A 19,833-nucleotide genomic window follows, 5' to 3' on the forward strand; every position below is an offset into this window, starting at 1 on the left:
ACGAGTGGTCTGATCCCGAAGTGGACCAAGTTCACAGGCCTGTCAAGTCCCGGTGGCTCAAGCCAGGCTCTGGTTAGGAAGGGCGGGACTCTGAGATGGGACGTAGGCCCATCTGGGCAGATGCCCTCAAGGGCCTCCATACCCCAGACCCCCCTGAATACTTGGGTCTAGCAGGTGGCTCATGCCTGAGCTACAGAGCAGCCCCCTGCCCCCCCCACCTGGAAATCACATTTAGCCTCTCTTGGCAGAGAAGACTAGTGAGAGTGCCTCTGTCCTCCCCAAGACCTGCCCCCACTTGTGCTCAATCCTCCTACATCGGACAACGGGGACGAGGACCAGCATGGCCTGTGTAAAAAGAAACACTGTCCTGCTTGGAAAGGAACCGAATTATTTGCTTCCTTTCCAAGGAGGAAAGGGCTGAAGAACCGGGCTCACATGGGCTGGCAGGAACTGGAAGAGTGTGCGTGGGCACAGGGGGTCTGGAGGATGCTGGCCCCGTGGGTGGCAGAACAGGAGCCGGCTAAGGACAGTTTATGGATACGTGGGCTCTCCTCTGTGACCCGGGATTTGGCACCTTGGCAAGGACACACAAGGCCAGTCCTAACACACTGCTGCGATGCCCCTCCCAGGAGGTCGGAGACCAGGGCGTACCAAGGACCGGGCTAGAAGGCTTGGAGGAAGGGCCTGGGGGGTGTGTGCCTGGCAGGAGAGCCAGCCCACGGGCAGCCAGCCGTCCCCTCGCTGAATCAAGGAGGGAGGCCACACTACTGCTAATGAGCAGCCCGCTGGGGGCCGCTGGGGGGCTGTCCTCTGTGGGCCATGGCACACAGTAGGGGTGCTGCTACACCGCCGAGCTCCCTGGGACTTCGGATTCTCCCGACCGACAGGATTCCAGAACAAGAGTCTGTTGGCAGCACGTGGCCCCTCCTCAGTTCTCTGCAAGGCAGTGAGGGTACTGCCACCTCGTTGTTGGTACACTGTACCCACCTCATGTCCTCTCGGTACTTGGAAAATATTATGAAGCATTTTCAAATTCTAATTTTGCTTTATTTAATATCAGTGTCTTTTTAAAAAATCTGTAAAATACTCCAAGTTTTTTTCCGTGTAGTATTAAAAATTGTTGTTTAAATAATGTTATTGAGGGGCACCTGGGTGGCTCGGTCTGTTAAGCGGCTGCCTTTGGTTCAGGTCATGATCTCGCAGTCCTAGGGTCGAGTCCTGCATCAGGCTCTTGGCTCAGCGGAGAGTCTGCTTCTTCCTTGCCCTCTGACCCTCCCCCCTCCACTCGTGCTCTCTCACTTTCTCTCAAATAAATAAATAACATCTTTTAAAAAACAGTATTGCCTAAATACTACTATTCTGTCTTTATTTATTTTTTTAAAGACTTTATTTATTTGGCAGACAGAGATCACAAGTAGGCAGAGAGGCAGGCAGAGAGAGAGGGGGAAGCAGTCTCCCCACTGAGCAGAGAGCCAGATGAGGGGCTCGATCCCAGGATTCTGAGATCATGACCTGAGCTAAAGGCAATGGCTTAACCCACTGAGCCACCCAGGTGCCCCTTCTGTCTTTATTTTTAAAAGACTTGCTTACATGAGAGGAATCAGGTCTTGAACTTCTGATGGCAAAACTTCAGTATATAATAAGCATTTACACATAAGCCACGGAAATTGTTCACGCCCAATGTGTGCAATCCACTCTATCCAAGAGCACCTAGCATGTCAAAGTGTATGCATCTCCACCGACTGTCCCATTCATCAGAACAGAAGTGATAGCAAAGGTTTTATGAAACAGAATTACATTCCATTCAATGTAGAGCAATATTTCCCCAACAGTCTTATAAGACGTGAGTGGGTGATCACGAGACAGTTAACAGAGACTCAGAACGAACCACATAATGGGGAAAAAAATGAATGCTTAGATGTTGAACAGAAAAAATTAGTAACAAAAACCCTTTATACTTATTTTTGTCGACAAAAGGTCTGAGTCAAAGCATAGCAGGAGCCTTGAATTTTTAAGTTCGACCAAAGTTGCATCACGACAGCCAGGAATGTACCGTCTAGACGGCTTAGTGCCCCGGAGGGTTAATCACGGCTTCAGCCAATGCTCTTAGGAGCCCAAAATATACAGACTGGAGGGGCTTGCTTGCTTAGTCAAATGCGATAAATCTTAAAACTAGGTAAGTGTGCAAAAAATAAATATTTAAAACTTTGTTTTGTGCAAATATAGACTTATCTTTTCATTCCAAAAGAATGGCCAGCCCGATGCTGGGCAAAAGCCGAGCACAAGGTATTTAGATGCAACAGAATCATCGTGTTGATTTACGTCAAAGAATGTCCTATATTATCTTCCCGTGGGGCACAGTTAGGTTTTAAGGTTTCAGAATTACTTTTGAATTTATGATTGAACAGGAACACACCATACAGAATATTTCAAAGTTGCTACCAAAAAACAAGCTGAAGTTCTCCTTAGCAATATAGCTTTCTCAACACCTCTTCCGCTCCCGTGGGCATCACATTGAGAAGATGCAGGGAGGGAATGATCAAATGGTCTCTGATGGCTCTTCTAGCATGTTCTGTTTCTGAATTATATAGAATATCCTGGTCCTTAAGGAATGGGATAGATCTTTGGAGAGAGTATCAACTTGGGGCTAAAGAACTAGGCAGGTAAAAGCTCTAGAAGGAAGAGAGATTCACGAGTGACCTGAACGGTGAGAGGCAGGTGGGGAGAGATTATGCGATAGATGCTGGCCTGTTGGATTTTTCCCTTCTCTGATTCATTCGTCTTTTTAAGATTGCCTTCTGTGTCCTTTTCAGGGGAGGTCGTTGGTCTTACCCTTTACCATTTGTTCCTTCGGTGTTTTAACACAAAGCCTCTAAGAAAAACAGCAAATTCAAGGCTAGTATTACAAGCTTGAATAAAAATAATGAGCCTTATCATCTGATCGGTAAACCCTTCTTGGTGAGTAAAATCTTCATTTGTGCAAGTGGGATGACCTCTCAGCAGAGAGCACTCCCTTAGGGCGTGACACTGCTTCTGGAAATGCAAACAGTTACTTTCTAAATGTGACAGAAGTCAGTCCTTTCTTTCTGATGCATTACTGCTTTGTGTACCTTATTTTATTTACCTTTATGGCAAATCACTGCATTACATGACTGCAGAGATTGAGGCCTCATTTTTAATGATTTATCCAAAATCACTCCAGAAAAAAAGCAGAACCAATGGAAACAGAATCAGAATCCCTTGAAAATGCAGTTACTCTAGATGCATACAAATAAATGAACAACGATCAGAAGTTGAATCTTAGGTCTCCTAACTGGTTTTATGTGGGATATAAGTCATAATTTAAGAGAATATTCTGGACAACTGAGGTATAAAGATTATATTTATTCTGAGTCTAGAGACTTTCTCAACTGTAGAAGTATGGATGGACCTGACTTCAGCGATCCAGATTCATGACTAGGTGGGGTTGCAAAAAATGTCTGCATGGGGGTGGGGGGGCGCCTGGGTGGCCCAGTGTGTTAAAGCCTCTGCCTTTGGCTCAGATCATGATCCCAGGGTCCTGAGATCAAGCCCCACATTAGGCTCTCTGCTTAGCAGGGAGCCTGCTTCCCCCTCTCTCTCTGCCTGCCTCTCTGCCTGCTTGTGATCTCTGTCTGTCAAATAAATAAAATCTTAAAAAAAAATGCACATCCTCTGATAATTACAGCGTTTAGCTAGAGAGACTGAAGTTAATCAGATCCTCATGTTTGCTATTAATTTTCCTTATAATTGATAAAAATGCTGCCTATAAAAGTTAGTAGCACATTTTCAGTGCATTCGTATTTTAAAATGAAATAGAGAAAATGAACTTGATTTTGAAAAATCAGGTTTATTTGTAGTAACTCTCTTTAATAACTGTATTTTTGCTCTGGGGAACGTACAAGAATAGACAACGCTGCTCTCACATTTATTGAAACGGGTGCTTTTCATACTAATGCAAACGGCTAAGACTCTTCTTTCTACTCTAACCATCTCTTCTTGACTAATAAAGAATTCTCACTGCATCGGAATGAAGACTCAGGAGCGCTCAGAGGGCTCTGGGAGGACCGGCCAGAGTCGGTCAGTAGGTTCCCCTCTTCTCAATTAGGGAACTGGAACGGGAAGTCTCGTTCTAAATATTAGAAGCCAAGTCTATATATTAGAAAAATAAAGAGAGGGAATATAACAAACTGCTTCAAAATACATGCCTGAGGGGTGAAACGGCTTGTGCTTTCACGTGCTGGGCGGCTTCCAGGAGAAATCTTCTTTGGGTTTTAATCTTCAGGTTCGTACCTGCAAAGAGATGAAAATTCTGTTAAGACCATAAATAATGACATGATACTCTTTGTTGCTGTCATTGCTCCCCAGTGAGTTGACCCGCCAGCTCTCCAGCGACAACCCCAGTCACAGTGCATTTTTCACTTAGAATCACTACAGGGTGAAGTCAGAGACCGCCACGGCACCGTGCGAGGCTCCCCCAGCAGGGACGAAGGACCAGGGAAGTGCGAGGCCACCTTCGGACTCCGAGTCTCTGGAGCTGGCATTTAGACCCATGACAGCTGAGGACAGCAGAGACTCCATAATGATCTGAGTCGTTGGACGGTCACAAGGTGCTGATGGGGCGACGCGAGGACAAGGTTAACAGACCTCCCCCCCTTCTCTACAGATGAAGTGCATCTGGGATTTACTTCCTCACTCTGTCCCCCCCGGAGCCCTGATTAAGGTAAGAGGGCCGCGGAGTTTCCAGAGCAAACTGTGGAGGACAGACATGAGCCCGAGGAGTGGAGCACACGTGGGCCGGGAGGACTGGGGTTGAGCTGTGACTGTGTGGCGGGTGTGCGGCCGCTGGGTCCCCGCTCTGGGCGCTGAGCTCCGGTAATGGCACATGTCCCTCCCCATCCCAGGGCAGTGCACGGCTAGGGACCCAGTGCTCTGCGGCGCATGGGGCTCTAAGCCAGGCTGGCAAGGGCACCCACTTGCAGGGACCACATTCTCTAGCACCTGAACTGTCGTTGAGGGTGGGCATAGGACGACCAGGCCTTAGGCTCTTGAGGACATTCCTAAGGAGAAATGAGAAATGCCCAAGGATGCCTTGGAAGCTTGCTGGGTTTCCTTTCTGCTGTCCTGCTTAAAGGAATGCATTGCCAAGGGTAGCCTGGTGTAGACGTGTGCGTGTAGGTCTAAAGTCCCAAGGAACCTATACCGAAGCCCTCAAGGGTAGTGGGGATGGCCTGGCCAGACCTCCTCCATGTTCCTCAAATGCAGCCTTCTAGACTAGAGGACACCAAGCACCCCAGGCCTGGCCTCTCTGGACAAAAACTGAGATTTAGTGACGAACACACAGCGATCTGGCGGTGAGACAAAACCAAGAGCCACACGGGATCAGCAAGGCTTACTTGGCCAGTCTTCGCCTCAGGTCTTTGATTTGGTCATTCTTCTTGGTGAGAATCTCTTTCATGTTTCGGTAAGCTGCTGTTTGTTGGAATTTCTTCTCTAATTCCTGCACAGTGAAAAATGTCGGTCCGTCAGTACGAAATGGAGACAGAGAGAAATAACACATCTCATAAACATGTATACTTTTGCTCTAATTTTACTAATACTTTTATATTATTTTTGAATTTCTTTTTAGAATATACTTACATAAAATTAAGACTGCAAATTTTAAAAATACATTCCTCCCAAGAAAACAGCAACATTGTCAGCATGTAACTAAGGACAATGAGAAATCTGTTTGAAATGGTAAACTAATTCTCAGGTGAAATACACATGATCTTTCCCCAGAATCCCAACATGGTATCAGTATTCTAGGAGGAGGATTTTTCGTTCAGTTATATTTTAGCTCCCATATGCTTAAGAGTCTCATCCCTAAACTGAAGAACATGGTTCTCTACATATTTCATAGAAATTAAAAACAAGGGGTAGAATCCTTTCAAGAGAAGTCAGCCATCCCTGTGCTGGGCTGTAGGGGGCCGGGCAACATGGGGGTGCAGGGCCGCTCACATAAGCTATCCGTGGCCGAGTCTCTGACCATTCCAAAGGAAGGAGTGGCAATTTTTTATTATCATAGATATCTTAGTGTCAAACACAGAAGGAGCTCAATGCCCAGAAATGATAATTCTCGAACACATATTGGCCAATACCCTGAGAAAAGGTAAGGAAAATCTATGGCTGGCCTCTAGCGTGGGTCCCTCGGTGACCCCTGTTCCTCAGCGAGGTAGACGCACGCAGACAAACCTGACCTTTTCAGCCATGCTCAGCTGCTCCTGAACCCTGAGTAGGTCGTGCTTGGCGGTCGCCAGATTCTCCTCCAGGGACTTCTGGTTTTCTGTCTTGTCGTTAAGTGTCTTCTGAAACTCACTCTTCAAAGCAGCTACTGTGTTCTCCAAGTCATTCAAGTCTTGGGCTTTTATAAAATCCTAGGAAAGATATACACACTGACATAATTTCATGTTGACATCCCAGTTGGTGACTGTTGTACAACAGTGATTTGGTGTTGTGATAGGAATGTTGTGTGTGTGTGCGTCGGCCCCCAGACTCCCCGGCCCCCCACCAGCCTGGGTAAGCTCCTGCTCCTAGAGGGTTGCTGGTGTGCCCAGCTCACCCTCGACCCCCGTGAACCTGACGGACACTCAGTGGTCACTCAACTCCAGACATGTAAAATATCATTTACAAATTGCTTGAATTCCAAAGAGGAACAGGAGAGAGGTGCGATCTTAAGTCTAACAAGGTTGTATGTCCCCGGGTAGGGATGGCAAACACGTTTCGTTTTTGAAAAGTCAGGTTAAAAAAAAAATCCTGGTGAAGAATTTTGAATGATATAGATGGAAAAATAATAAACTTACAGAGTTTATATAAAAAATTTAATAAATCTATGTCTTAGTCAATATTTACATTAAAATATGAGAGCCTAATCAATGCTTACTGATTATATGACTTGCTAAATTTATAAGATCTTAAGGTTTTTTTTTTTTTTGTATTACTGTGACAGGCATGTTTGTACACTCTGTCAGCTGGATCTTGTCTATGACTGGACAAATTTGTAATAGAAAAAAGTTGCATTACTAAACAGGAAAATAGTCTCTAATTGCTAAACGTGAAGGAGAAGCAGTATTACCAACAAAATTCCTCACTCATTTTTGAAATCTGGTCTTTTAAAAAGATTTTCAATTAGCAATAATCGCGCCTCGGATAAACCTCATTGGCTACGATACTGCCACTGCGCAAAGCTTGGTCTTTTAAAAAGATTTTACTTCATCACAGCTAGTGAAAGCATGTACACATTTTGCTTTTGCTAAAGTCTGAAAAGTAAAATTGGAACAAAGTCCAAAATGGCTTTAAAAACAAGTTCATTATCTAAAAATGTTTGCAACAGTTTTACTTTTGAGAAATTAGAAAGCCATTCTGAAGTATGTAGCTCTGTGTTTTATAAATCTATGGTCCTTTAAATAGCATTGAAAACCATATTTATTTTCCTTTTTTTTTTTAAGTCATCTAAGAATTATCTTCCTATTTTTATTTTTTTTTAATATTCCTATTTTAAAAATATCTACAGATGAAATGATGTAATGTCTGAGATCTGCTTCAAAAAAAACATGGTGGGAGGGGAGAAGAAGAGGTAAATGGGGAACCAGACTGGCCAAGCCCTGGTGATCAGTAAAGCTGAGTGACAAGTACCCGGGGTGTATTGTCCTAGTCCCCCTACTGTTCTGTGTGTTCGAATTTTTCCATAAAAAAGTGTAAAAAGAGGGATGCCTGGCTGGCTCCGTTGGTTAAGCATCTGCCTTCGGCTCAGGTCATGATCTCAGGGTCCTGGGATCGAGCCCCACTCAGGCTCCCAGCTCAGTGAGGAGTCTGCTTCTCCCTCTCCTGCTGCTCCTCCCCCAATTTGTGCTCACTTGGCTCTCTGACAAATAAATAAAATCTTAAAAAAATAAAAAAAACTGTTAACAATAGAAGTCGAGCAAAGTAAGTCTGGGGAGTGTTTAGCAGACACTGGCAAGGACAGTACAACCACGGGAAAAGCCAGAGCCACCCTGCAAAGCCACGTACATGGCCTGGGGACAGGAAGTCTGTTCCAACATCTGGTGCAGACGGGAAGGCCACAGGAGACAGAACTTTGTCTGTGAGAACTTCCAACAGCAGGAGCGAGCCTCACTGACCCACCGAGACAGGCCTGGAGACCCAGCCCTGTGTTTCAGCGTATCACACGAGCCCCGCCAGACATGGGGGATGTGAAGATGCAGACCCCGTAAATTCATTCTCTTTTGTCATACTCACCGAAGGCTGACTTCACTAATAATGAGTTCCGTATAATAAAACCAAATACACACCCAATGAACTAAAAAGTCTTTCTTTCTTCACTTCCTTTCCCCCCATTGTAAGTGCAATGTCACGGTAAAAGGGGGAGGAACTTAAAACAAAACAACTTCAGCATATCTGTGTGCTAGGGGGCTCTGGGGACATGGGGAACATGTGAGCTGTGTCCCTGCCTCGGCGATGCCCCTCACCCCAGCCTTTCCTGGATGGGGGTGTCCCGAGGCAGGACAACAGTGGCACCCTTCTCAGGGAGTGGAAGGGAAGGGCCATAACAAACAGTAACTAAGACTTCTTTTTAAGTAGCTCCATGCCCTTGTGGAGCCCACTGTGTAGCCCAAGGCAAGGCTCGAACTCATGACCCTGAGATCAAGACCTGAGCGAGATCAAGAGTCGGACGCCCAACTGAGCCACCCAGGCGCCCCTCAACACTTCATATTAAGTTTGTAACTTTATTCTACTTGAAAAATGTGAAAAAGAAAGCTAAAAGTTATTACACCTTTTTTAAAAAAATTAAAGTATAATTGATACGCAATGCCCTATCCTTTTCAGGTGACCAACACAGTGACAGGATTTCTGTGCCGTACACAGGGACCCCCATGATTGGTGCAGTGACCCACTGTCACAAAGCTATTACAGTATTACTGCCTACCTTCAAAACTTCTCTCACCTTTTGATTTCCCTGGTCGAGCTGTAAATCCTGCAGTGCTCTTTCTAGCTTTGACTTCTCATCTAATGCATGCGTTGCCTATAATCAGATTTAAACAACACACATTCAATATTCAGTCCGTAGGCAATGCTTCCAATATTTTTGTCAAAGTACTTCTCAGTTACCTGCATTTCAATGGTCTTCAGCCTTGACCTCAATTTCTCGTTCTCTTCTTGAAGTCTGGAAATTTCCTTTGTGAGTAAATTCAGGTTTATTATTATTATTATTTTTTAAGATTTTATTTATTTATTTGACAGACAGAGATCACAAGCAGGCAGAGAGGCAGGCAGAGAGAGAGGAAGGGAAGCAGGCTCCCTGCTGAGCAGAGAGCCTGATGTGGGGCTTGATCCCAGGACCCTGGAATCATGACCCAAGCCGAAGGCAGAGGCTTTAACCCACTGAGCCACCCAGGCGCCCCAATTCAGGTTTATTATTTTAACTGTGGTATTTTTAATACTTGAAAGTGTTTCACCTCAAAATTGAATTGCAAAATTTAAGTTTGTTTGTTTGTTTATTTGGCAGAGAGAGAGACAGAGAGAGATAACAAGTAGGCAGAGAGGCAGGCAGAGGCAGAGGCAGAGGGAGAAGCAGTCTCCCTGTTGAGCAGAGAGCCCAATGTGGGGCTTGATCACAGTACACTGGGATCATGACCTGAGCCGAAGGCATCCATTTAACTGACTGAGGCACCCAGGAGCCCCCAAAATTAAGTTGAAATTATAGAACAGCTTGAACACCTGTGTGTTCTGGTTGCTGGTGCGATTCTCGTCCCACCCAGCCCACTGGTCTCCACACTGGTGCGTCACTTGCGGCTCTAAGTCTCTTCCCCGGTCTCTCAGGCTCCCTTCAGGCCTCTGTCCTCAGCCCTCTCGTCCCACCTCTCACTCAGCTGATCTTGCCACTCTTGGGTCTTTTCCCAGCTGACACAGCACGCTGACATAAGCACAGGTACTTATCCTAAAACACAGTTTCTATCAGTGCCACACTCTGCCCAAGACCCTAGATGCTTCTGCCTGACCTGAGGCCACAGGCCTTTGCTCCAAGCAGCTCTATCACGAGAGTCAGCTGTGAGCCCAGTCGACTCTCTGCCTCCCCGAGCTCCAACACACACATCGGCCCTATCAGAGAGCACGGACTCTGTGCCAAGTCAGAGCACTCTTCTTTCTGCCTCTCACAGCTGCCCACGCCACTGCCCTGTCTGCCATGCTCCCGTTCTTCCCTCTGACAATTTCATCCGTCTTCAGCCTTCAGCCCAGCTCAGGGACCACCTCCCTCCAAAGTCTGTCCTCTATTGCTCATATCCTCGTGAAGTGTTTCTTCTCAGCCACCCTGGGCACACGGGTAGCAATCCCGCTTCCAAAATATTAATTCTCCCTGCTCAATGAAACGATAAGGTTTCTGAGGACAAAAGACTCAGTATTATACTGCTTTTTATCTAATAACATCTAGCACAATGTTGAGAATGCAGGAGCTGTGACAAATACTTGTATATTGGTATTTAACTTTTATAAAACTCCTAATTCAAAACCCCATCCTTGCTATTGTAGATCATAAACTTCAAATGTCCATTAATAAAACACTGTCCAAAATGCCATGCCCTTCGTGTCATCACAAAACGATGAAATTAAGAGCTGCTTCAGACTTTCTGGAAGGTGAGTGCCCTCTTCTGGCCCATGGCACCACGAAGCAGAACAACTATAGTGGACTGATTACCCTCAGTGGACCACAGCCCGAATCCGCCACCTCCTCCCTCAGTTTCTCCACCCTCCAGTTGTGCAGGCCATGAGAGGGCCGAGGGAGAGGGTCTGGCTTTCTTGCCACGAGGACATTACCTTGTTCAGGAGTTCCGTGCTTCCGCCCTCATTAAGTGGAGCGAGTTTGGGCTTCATGGTCTCTATGACGGGCTGACACAAAATATAGAAACCAAACCAAAATCACATGTAATCACTCAACACTTGCACATTCTAAGCGAAAAACACTGTAAAAACATATCCATGGGGTTGCCAACTCCACAGGGCGGGGGTTTTTGTAGGTCTGGTTCTCTGCTACACCCCAGTGACAAGGACAGTGCCTGCTCTGCGGTGCCCCAAACAGATTAGGGATGTGAGGGAACCCGTCCTCCCCATATCCTTTGAAATAAATTCAGATGGAAGGGAAAGGAGGGAAGAAAGGCAGGACGGAAGGTGCTGGAAGCTAGAGCAGATACAGACGCCAGCCTCTAGGGACAGGAGTTTTAACATGTGGGGGATGAAACAGACTTCTGCCTGAACCCGCGTCGGGGAAAACGGTCATGTGTGGCTACGCCGCGGGCGAGGAGAAACTTGCCGCAAATACCGCGGCCCTTCAGCAATACACATTAAAAACAGGTGAATCCACGCCCTCCGGCCCAGACATTTCTTAGCCAGAATTATGTTCCAAGTGAATCACTGGAAAATTGTGTTGTACGTGTCTGTTCATGGGCTCATGTGAGCACCGTTTCTCTCGCTCGGACACCAGGGAGTGTTTGCGGGGCGCCCGCCCGACGCCGTGTGAGGTGGTCACTGCAAACGATGATGCTTCTCTAAAAAGAGAAGCAGGTCAAGAGTCATTGCGAGGATTGTGTCCACTTAACAGATGGGGAAAACAGGGCTCAGCGACAGAGGCAACCTGTTCAAGGTCACCGGCGGGAGAGAAAGGGCCAGGACCGACGCCCGCGCTGAGCGTCAACCAAGTGAAGAGTTTATAGGGCGGGGAGTAAGATGGACTGCAGGGATTCTGTGTGTGTGTGTGTGTGTGTGTGTGTGTGAGAGAGAGAGAGAGAGAGAGAGAGAGTGAGAGAGACAGAGAGAGCACACACAAGTGAGCAAGAGGAGACTGAAGCGGGTTTCCAGAGTTCCTTCCAAACTGTTCCTTTTTTTGCCTGAAAATACAAGGCAATCTGTGAGGTTTGCTCTTGAACTGAAGGCTCTTCCTTGATGGTTTTCACTTTCACCCCTGACTGCTCTGTGCAACTTCAGGATCTGAAACACTGGCTGTTCAGAAATGAACTTAGAATGACCAAAAATTACCTTTTTATTGGAAGATGTAAATTCTGCTTTTTCAAATTCTGCAACTTGTTCCAATAATTCTCTTGAAGATCAAAACAAATATGAAAAAAAAAGTTCATTTAGACTAGATCTGGACCCACACCCAGAAGAATAAAATCACGGGTCCCAATCTACTACAACACGGCAGGAGGGCAGAGCACCATGAAGGAAACTTTACCATATCCAAAATAGTTACTAATGGCTGGGAATCTAAGCCACATGGACTGAACTGGAATATTCCAGCATTCTGCACATAAGAGACCACTCGGTGACCGGATGCTTCACTGCTGCTCCCCCCAGACTTTCTCACACGCCGGTCTTAAGAAGTGGCAAAGGCATTCGCTAACTTTTGAGATCCTGCCTGGGCCCCTCCTACCCTAACTGCAGGTACAGATGTGGGTACCTGTTTTCAAGTTCAGAGATATCGGTCTGTAGCTTGAGGTACCACTTCTCAGCCTGGGAGAAGAGCTGCCGCAGGAGCAGGACATTGGTGTGGGCTGTGTTGATGAGCTCAGACTCCACCTCGCTGTAGACCACAGCCTGCAGCCCACTCAGGACCTCGGAGACCTCATCTACAGTGAAGGTCTCCTCCACTAGCCTGAAAAACAGCCACAGTCTCAGGCTTCAGGAGAAACAACCCAGACCATTTACGAAATACAACAAAATTAAGAAACCCACATTCACGTCATCGGAAGGGTTCAAGGGTTATAGTGGAAGTCTCTCTGGGAGCGATCTTCTTTCTTAATAAGACACACTAAAAATAACTCAAGCTCAGTTAGTTTTCTTCTAAGCTCAGGTAATCTTTGAGTCTACTTAAATGACCACGCAGTGGATGAGCACATCCTCTACTACGAAGTCCATGCTTGCAAACAGTCCCCCAAACATTTATGTTTTTCTTTAGTTTTTCAGTTTAAAATTTTTTCTACTTTAATCTCTGCTAAAATTAGTTTTAGCCCATTTAGTGGTTTCAAAAGTCACCCGGAAGGTGTAGTTTCTCTTTTCTTTCTATTATTTGTTTAGCATTTCAATAATTGCATGAACTACCCACATGAGAGTAAATGACTGTAAGAAAATCAACGGTCAATTACATGTTGCTTCTCCTAGCATTTAGGCCCCAATGAAAAAGAAACCGACTTCTCTTAGTTAAAGCTCCTCTGAGAATGACAATTACCATATGATTTCACTCATATGGGGAATTTAAGAAACAAAACAGAGGATCGCAGTGGAAGAGAGGAAAAAATAAAACAAGATGGAATCAGAGAGGGAGACAAATTATAATGGACTCTTAACCACAGGAAACAAACTGAGGGTAGCTGGAGGGGTGATGGGTGAGGGAGGGGGTAACTGGGTGATGGGGATTAAGGAGGGCTCATGATTCATGATGTAATGACCACTGGGGGTTATGTGCAACTGATGAATCACTGACCTCTACCTATGAAACTGAATATGAATACCTCTGAATACAATATGTTAATTAATTGAATTAAAAAGAAAAAAAAAAGCTCCTCTGAGCACTGACCACTCATCACATCACCAGTAGCATTAAACCTACTCTTGCACAGACAGTGTTTGGGTTTGGAGGGGGGTTCAGAGTCCAGAGTGCTAACCATTACACTATGGAACGTGGGAGGGAAGTTCAGAACCATGTTCTTCAATCCCCTCACTTTACAGATGGGAACACAGGCTCGGAGGTGGTATGCCGCTGGTCCTGCGGGGAGTGGGGTGACTCAGCCCCACATGCATTTCCAGCAATCTCAGTTAACATGCCTGACAGCTGAATCCTGAGAAAGTGTCTGCACATGGCTCCTACTTCCAAGGGAAGTTCAGCAGTAAGAGGGCCTCTCCCCTCCCCGCCCACCCCCACCAAGTCCCACCCTACCCTGCCCTGCACCTGCTTCTGACCCACTCCCAGCCGCTCAGGGAATAAGGAGCAAGGCCCCCAGCCCCAGTTTTTCTTCCTCACTTCCAGAAGGACATAATGAAGACAGGGACCACAAAATCTTATCAGAGTTATACTATACCCAAGTGAACAGTATTTGATTTACCATTCTTCAGCGTTTCCTTTAGCCTGATTTTAACCAGTCTAAAAAAAACCCAAAACTTTAACTATTTTTGATGAAAGTCCTTATTCAATATATCAACAATCTTCCTGTATTCTTTAATGGAACATACCAAATCTGCTTCAACTTTTTTTTTTTTTTTGGCAACCCAAGTTCATGACTATGAACAATTAAGGTACTCGATGTATAAAGTGAGTACTGAAGTACTTCTTCTGACTCATAGCTGGGCCAGTGAGCCTGCAGCTTTCATCAGCTGGGGGTTAGGAAACCAGCCGACCAGATTATATTCGGTAGTGGCCTAGAGCTGACACTGTCTGCTACCGAGTGCGGAGCACGGCTTTGTGACACTCAGCACTCACGTGGAGGCCTTGTGCATTTCCACCTCATCGGACATTTAACTGTGCCAAAGTCTGACCCCCAAGTAGTCGTATGTCTCTTTATTACTTAGTCCTTTTCTTTTGTTGATTCCCCTGTTTTTCTCTAGATAAAACATGCATTTTTTATGGACTTCATTATATTCCATGACGGGTTCAACCCAACTAGTTATCATCTATTAAGAATTTCTGTTAGTTAATGGCTTTTCAGGGTTTTCTGCTGTTTTACCCCCTTCTAATTCTTCAATAGGAACTACGTAGGGGTTTTCTTGCAGACTGTCATGGCTTATGGCTCTAATCCTTTCATTAATAACTCCGGTAATTAAAGTTCTGGGATCTTTAATACAGCAAAGTGATCACTAACCTACATGCATTTCACTACTTCCTAAGGGCTCTTCTGAAACTTTGCAATCTCATAATTATCACGGGTGTATGTCTAGTAATAAATTCCTCTCACCACAACCCACTTTCTTGAATTTCCCACATCCACAAGGCGTGGTGTAGCTACTCTCAGTGAGTAACTGACCACGGTAATCCCAGCCATGGTCTGTATGGTCTCTGCTACAGCATTCCCACTATGGCTCCCAGAAAGGATCCATGTTTCCCTCTGGGTTTCCTTAAAGTCCTCTGATACCTGCTCTCCTTGAGGTCTTGGAAGCAGGAATCTACAGTTTTGAGTCTCAGACCTCTTTTTGAACGAGCAAAACGCATGTAGTTGATAACTTCATTTTGATGGTGCTCGTTTAGGCCCAACTCTGCCTAAAAGAGAGAGAAGTAATTGTTAGTCTTGAAGATGTGATGAAGGAACCAACAATGAAAATATACAAGATATCCAGGTGTAGTGATTGCTAGATGTCCACCAAATTTTGCTCTTCCCTTCTCCCTGGGTAAATGACTGCCCAACTAGATGATGCTTCCCAGCTCTTCCTGCAACCAGGTCTGGCCACGTGACTACTGCTCAGTAATGGATGTGAGCAGAAGAGACGTGGGCCATCTTCAAAGCCTGAGCCTTCTGTTGTGGTATGTCTTTGTCACACCTATTTCTCTGGAGGGGTCGGGCAGATAGCAGGATGAAAGAGACTGGCATTCCTGATTTTGTGGAGCAGCACTGACCTACAGACCTCAGATGACTCGTGAGATGGTTGTTAAGTGAGCAAAATACACTTCTGCATTCTTTACGCCACTGTTTTTGTTTTTGGTGGGTTGTTTTTTTTTTTTAATATCTACTACACCAACTTAACCTTACCCTAGCTAATAGAGCTTTAAAAAATGTATTTGGTTTTGAAACAGACAGTAATTGGGTCTTTATTTTAAACCAACAGAGAGTCTGACAACTATGAGCTAGAAATCAATGAAGTTTTCATTTTATAGCTATGCTGAAAAGAAAAGGACATCATGCCATTGAACATCTAATGCAGGGACTAAATGAGTCAGCAATGATCTTTTATTTTAGGAATAATGATCTATCACTTATCATAGCCTTCCTACGACAGACTAAGATCTAACTTCCAAGCCTTTTTCAGGCTTGTCACTGTGGACACACAGGGTTGGGATGCCTCCAACACCAAGGCTAACAATCAGGCATGATCTCCTTCAACTCCCAAGTTGCTCACGGTGGCCCTTCTGCAGCCACACACCTCCTCTCTGCAGACTCGATTTCCTTAGGACATATGTCTCTAAAGGCCAGGACCCTGCCCACCCTGTTCCCCGAGGTAACCCCGTCCCCAGTACTAAGCACAGTGCCTCCAAGCAATAGATATGTGCCAACAGATGCACTTAAAAGCATTCTTCCTTTTGAAGGTCACTTCTTCATCATGCCTTAATTGGTTCTCTTTCAGACTCCTGGAGGACTTGATTAACCAATTATTTTCCCCTCTCAACATTCTACAGGTTTCTTCTTCCTTCGGACTATGGGGAAGGCTATATATATATATAAACTTTATTCATGCTTAAAAAAAAACCCAAAAAACCTCAAACCTGAGAATCCCTATAGCTACCCTTGCATTTCTCCATGTCCATTCTACTGTGGCAATCCCCATGCTATCCCCTAGTCCTTAAACCCATATGCTGCTCAAATTGCTTTTGTAAAGCTCACTAGCAACTTCTTTTATTTTTATGATCACCTGGGAGCTTTTACTTATTTTTTAATTTGAGTACAGCTGACCCACAATGTTAAATTCATTTCATTGCTGATGTGTTTCAGTGGCCCATTTCAATGGTGCCCCAACTCTGGTTTCAGCCCTTTTTCTGAACACCGTGCACTGCTCTAAGTAAGGCTCCTATTTAAGCTGACATCCTATAACCGCTGGAAGGATGAATGTATATATTTTAGCACACGGGACAACTAGCCTCTTCTGAACAGGTCAAAATAAATCATTCAAGTGTCCTGGGCTGTCAAGTGGACGGTGTGGACTCTTAATGTCGCTCTCACACCCGAAAGCCAGATTCCATCACGTTCTCCCTCCTCAACTCGTTATCATACATAACTGTTCATGCCGCCCAATGGTGCGCCTGCGTGTGTCTTAAAAACTTGGGGAGTTTTAGGAACAGAGAAGCCTGCCCTGCGCCTTCTGCAGGAGGCCGTTCCCTCCGAGGTGTGACCTAGGCCACTGGTCCCAGGCGGGAGCGAGGAAGGACGCGGCGCCACGCGACGGAGAGAGGCTGCTCCTATGCAGGAGGGGCTGCGGCCGAGGTTAACTGAAGTCTGGGGACCAGCCGGGAGACCCATGAGCGGGCTCACGCAGCCACGCCCTCCCTCGGCCCCGCTCTGCATCTCCTCCGCGCGCTGTCGCTCCCGGCCGGCTACTCACCATGGCGGCGGCGAGAGTCGCAGCCTAGAGGAGCCCGAGAGGCCAGACGGAGCCCCGCCAAGCCCCGGGTCGCCGCGGGTGGTTGGGCCGCAGAAGATGCGGAGGGAGGGCAACTTGTTTAGAAGCCTCCGGTTGCTAATGGGAACGGAGGCACGTGGCCCTAAGTGCTGCACTTTTATTGGCCCTCACGATCACGCGACAGGAAGTAGAGTGTAACCGGCCAACTGCCGCATGCGCACTGGTTTCCAGAGCCGGAAGTTCCGCCTATCTGCGCCACGCCGACTTTGGGACCCGGCCGCTGTTGCCGGTGGTAACCGGAGAGGAGAGGCCGCCTGGACCCTCACGTTCAGGGGCGCTCTGGAGCGTCGGAGTTTGGGTTGCCGGGAAGGGCTGTCCCTCCCTTCCCGGGCTTTGTGACGACGCCGGTTGGGGTTTGAAGGGCTGACTCCCCGACTTTTTAGTGGTCTCAGGGGGCCTGGGCGTGGGTGGCCGGACTGATTCCTCTCCAAGACCGGCAGCTCCTGCTCTGCCTGATGCCACGATAGACTTTTGAATAGCGGTCTCCCCGCCCAGCTAATCCCCCCCCCCTTACAGTCTTGCTTTATCCTTAAAAATTAAACGCGACGGGTCCCTGGATGGCTCAGTTATTAAGCATCTGCCTTTGGCTCAGGTCATGATCCCAGGACTCAGCCCCAAATCGGGCTCCCTGCTCAGTGGGAAGCCTGCTTTTCCCTCTCCCACTACCCCTGCTTGTGTTCCCTCTCTCGCTGTGTCTCTCTCTGTCGAATAAATAGGTAAATAAATCTTAAAATTAAATGTGAGTTGGTGAAAGAGCAGTGAATTTCAAATTATGCCTAGAATCATCAGGGAAACTTGTTGAACAAATGCTTCCTGGACCTCACCCCTCCAGAAATTCTGAATCAGGAAGTCTAGCTTGGGTGTTTGGAATCTGCAGTTTTTATCACACACCAGGAGGGATAGGGAGCACTCTTTAAGAAACACTGTCCTAAGTCCTCAGGGAAATGCAAATCAAACCACAATGAGATAACACCTTACACCTGTCAGAATGGCTAGACTCAGAAGTAAGTGTTGGGGAAGATGTGGAGAAAGAGAATCCTCGTGCACTCTGGGTGAGAACATAAATTGGTACAGCCACAGGAAGAAACAGTATGGAAGTTACTCAAAAGTTGAAAACAGAACTATATGAGCCAGTAATTCCACTACTGGGTATTTACCCAAAGAAAACAAAAGCCCTGAGAAAGACATGCACTCCTATGTTTACTGTAGCATTGTACGACAGTCAAGATACAGAAGCAACCCAAGTGTCCACCAAAGATGAATGGATAAAGAAGATGTGTACTGGGCTCCTGGGTGGCTCAGTGGGGCAGTGCTTGATCCCAGGACGCTGGGATCATGATCTTTGGCTCAGATCATGATCCCAGTGTCCTGGGATCAAGCCCTGCATTGGGCTCTCTGCTCGGCAGGGAGCCTGATTCCTCCTATCTCTCTCTCTCTCTCTCTCTCTCTCTCTCTCTCTCTGACTGCCTCTCTGCCTACTTGTGATTTCTCTCTGTCAAATAAATAAATAAAATCTTTTTTAAAAAAAGATGTGTACACACACACACACACACACACACACACACACACACTGGAATATTATGCAACCATAAAATAAGATTTTGCTACTTGGGACAACATGGATAGACTTGGAGGGTGTTAAGTATGCTGAGTGAAATAAGCCACAAAAGAAAGACAAATATTGCATGTTATTACTCATATGTGGAATTAGGGGGAAAAAAATTCTAACTCATAGAAACAGAATAGAAAGGCAATTGCCAGGGGCTTAGAGTGGGGGAAATAAGATGCTGGCAAAAAGGTACAATCTTTCATTTATAAAATGAGTAAGTTCTGAGGATCTCATGCATAATGTGGTTGTTGATGATAACACTGTATTGGATAATTAAAATTCCTTGGGAGTAGAGTTTAAGTGTTCTCATAAATTTAAAAAAAGGTAAATATGTGAGGTGATGAAGAAATGGCCAACTTAATGAGCTCAAAGAGGGGAATCGTTTTACAATGTATTTCTTAGAATTTTCTTTGTCAATTTTATATAAAAAGAAAAGCATGAGGGAAGGGAGGGAGGAAGGAAGGAGATTGTCCTAGAAGAGGCAAATGTGCAGGGTGAAACAGATTATTGCGTGTGCCATGGGCTCGGGGCTGGGTGGGTGAAAGCCATTGAGTGGGCGTTTCAGCAGGCTCAGAAGCATGAGCCAGACACACTGAGGAGGGAATGAATAAGCTAAAAAATGAGCTTGGCATGACAGGAAATAATAAAGGAAGGAGCAAATAGGAAATGGGAAATAAATAGGAAGGAGCACAGAGTGGGGAACTTCCTGAGAATTTGGGAGACTTAAAATTCAGGAGAAGCTATCTGGCATGAGTTAGTCCTGACTCAGGAATAGATAAGCCAACTTAGATCACGCTTTT

General features: G+C 46.0%; 1 protein-coding gene across 1 annotated transcript; it reads right to left on the reverse strand.

Moving 5' to 3' along the window:
- Positions 1–3,838: 3,838 nt before the first annotated feature.
- Positions 3,839–17,462, reverse strand: LOC111144046 (leucine zipper transcription factor like 1). The gene is made up of 10 exons (XM_022498125.1): positions 17,347–17,462; positions 15,171–15,295; positions 12,506–12,700; positions 12,085–12,145; positions 10,870–10,941; positions 9,166–9,231; positions 9,002–9,079; positions 6,258–6,434; positions 5,415–5,518; positions 3,839–4,311 (listed from the first exon to the last, which is right to left on the reverse strand). Exons 1-10 carry the CDS (start codon positions 17,347–17,349, stop codon positions 4,293–4,295), a joined length of 900 nt encoding a protein of 299 aa, XP_022353833.1. The 5' UTR covers positions 17,350–17,462; the 3' UTR covers positions 3,839–4,292.
- Positions 17,463–19,833: the final 2,371 nt, after the last annotated feature.

Source organism: Enhydra lutris, unplaced genomic scaffold (assembly GCF_002288905.1).
Source record: "Enhydra lutris kenyoni isolate GAN:26980312 unplaced genomic scaffold, ASM228890v2 scaffoldscaffold10, whole genome shotgun sequence".
In the NCBI taxonomy this organism is placed as follows: domain Eukaryota; kingdom Metazoa; phylum Chordata; class Mammalia; order Carnivora; family Mustelidae; genus Enhydra; species Enhydra lutris.

Excerpts from the sequence above, each read along its gene's own strand:
- LOC111144046 (XM_022498125.1), bottom strand. Across the intron at positions 12,146-12,505 it reads ATCTCTGAACTTGAAAACAG|AGAATTATTGGAACAAGTTG; the intron begins GTACCCACATCT and ends TTGATCTTCAAG. Across the intron at positions 10,942-12,084 it reads TTACATCTTCCAATAAAAAG|CCCGTCATAGAGACCATGAA; the intron begins GTAATTTTTGGT and ends ATTTTGTGTCAG.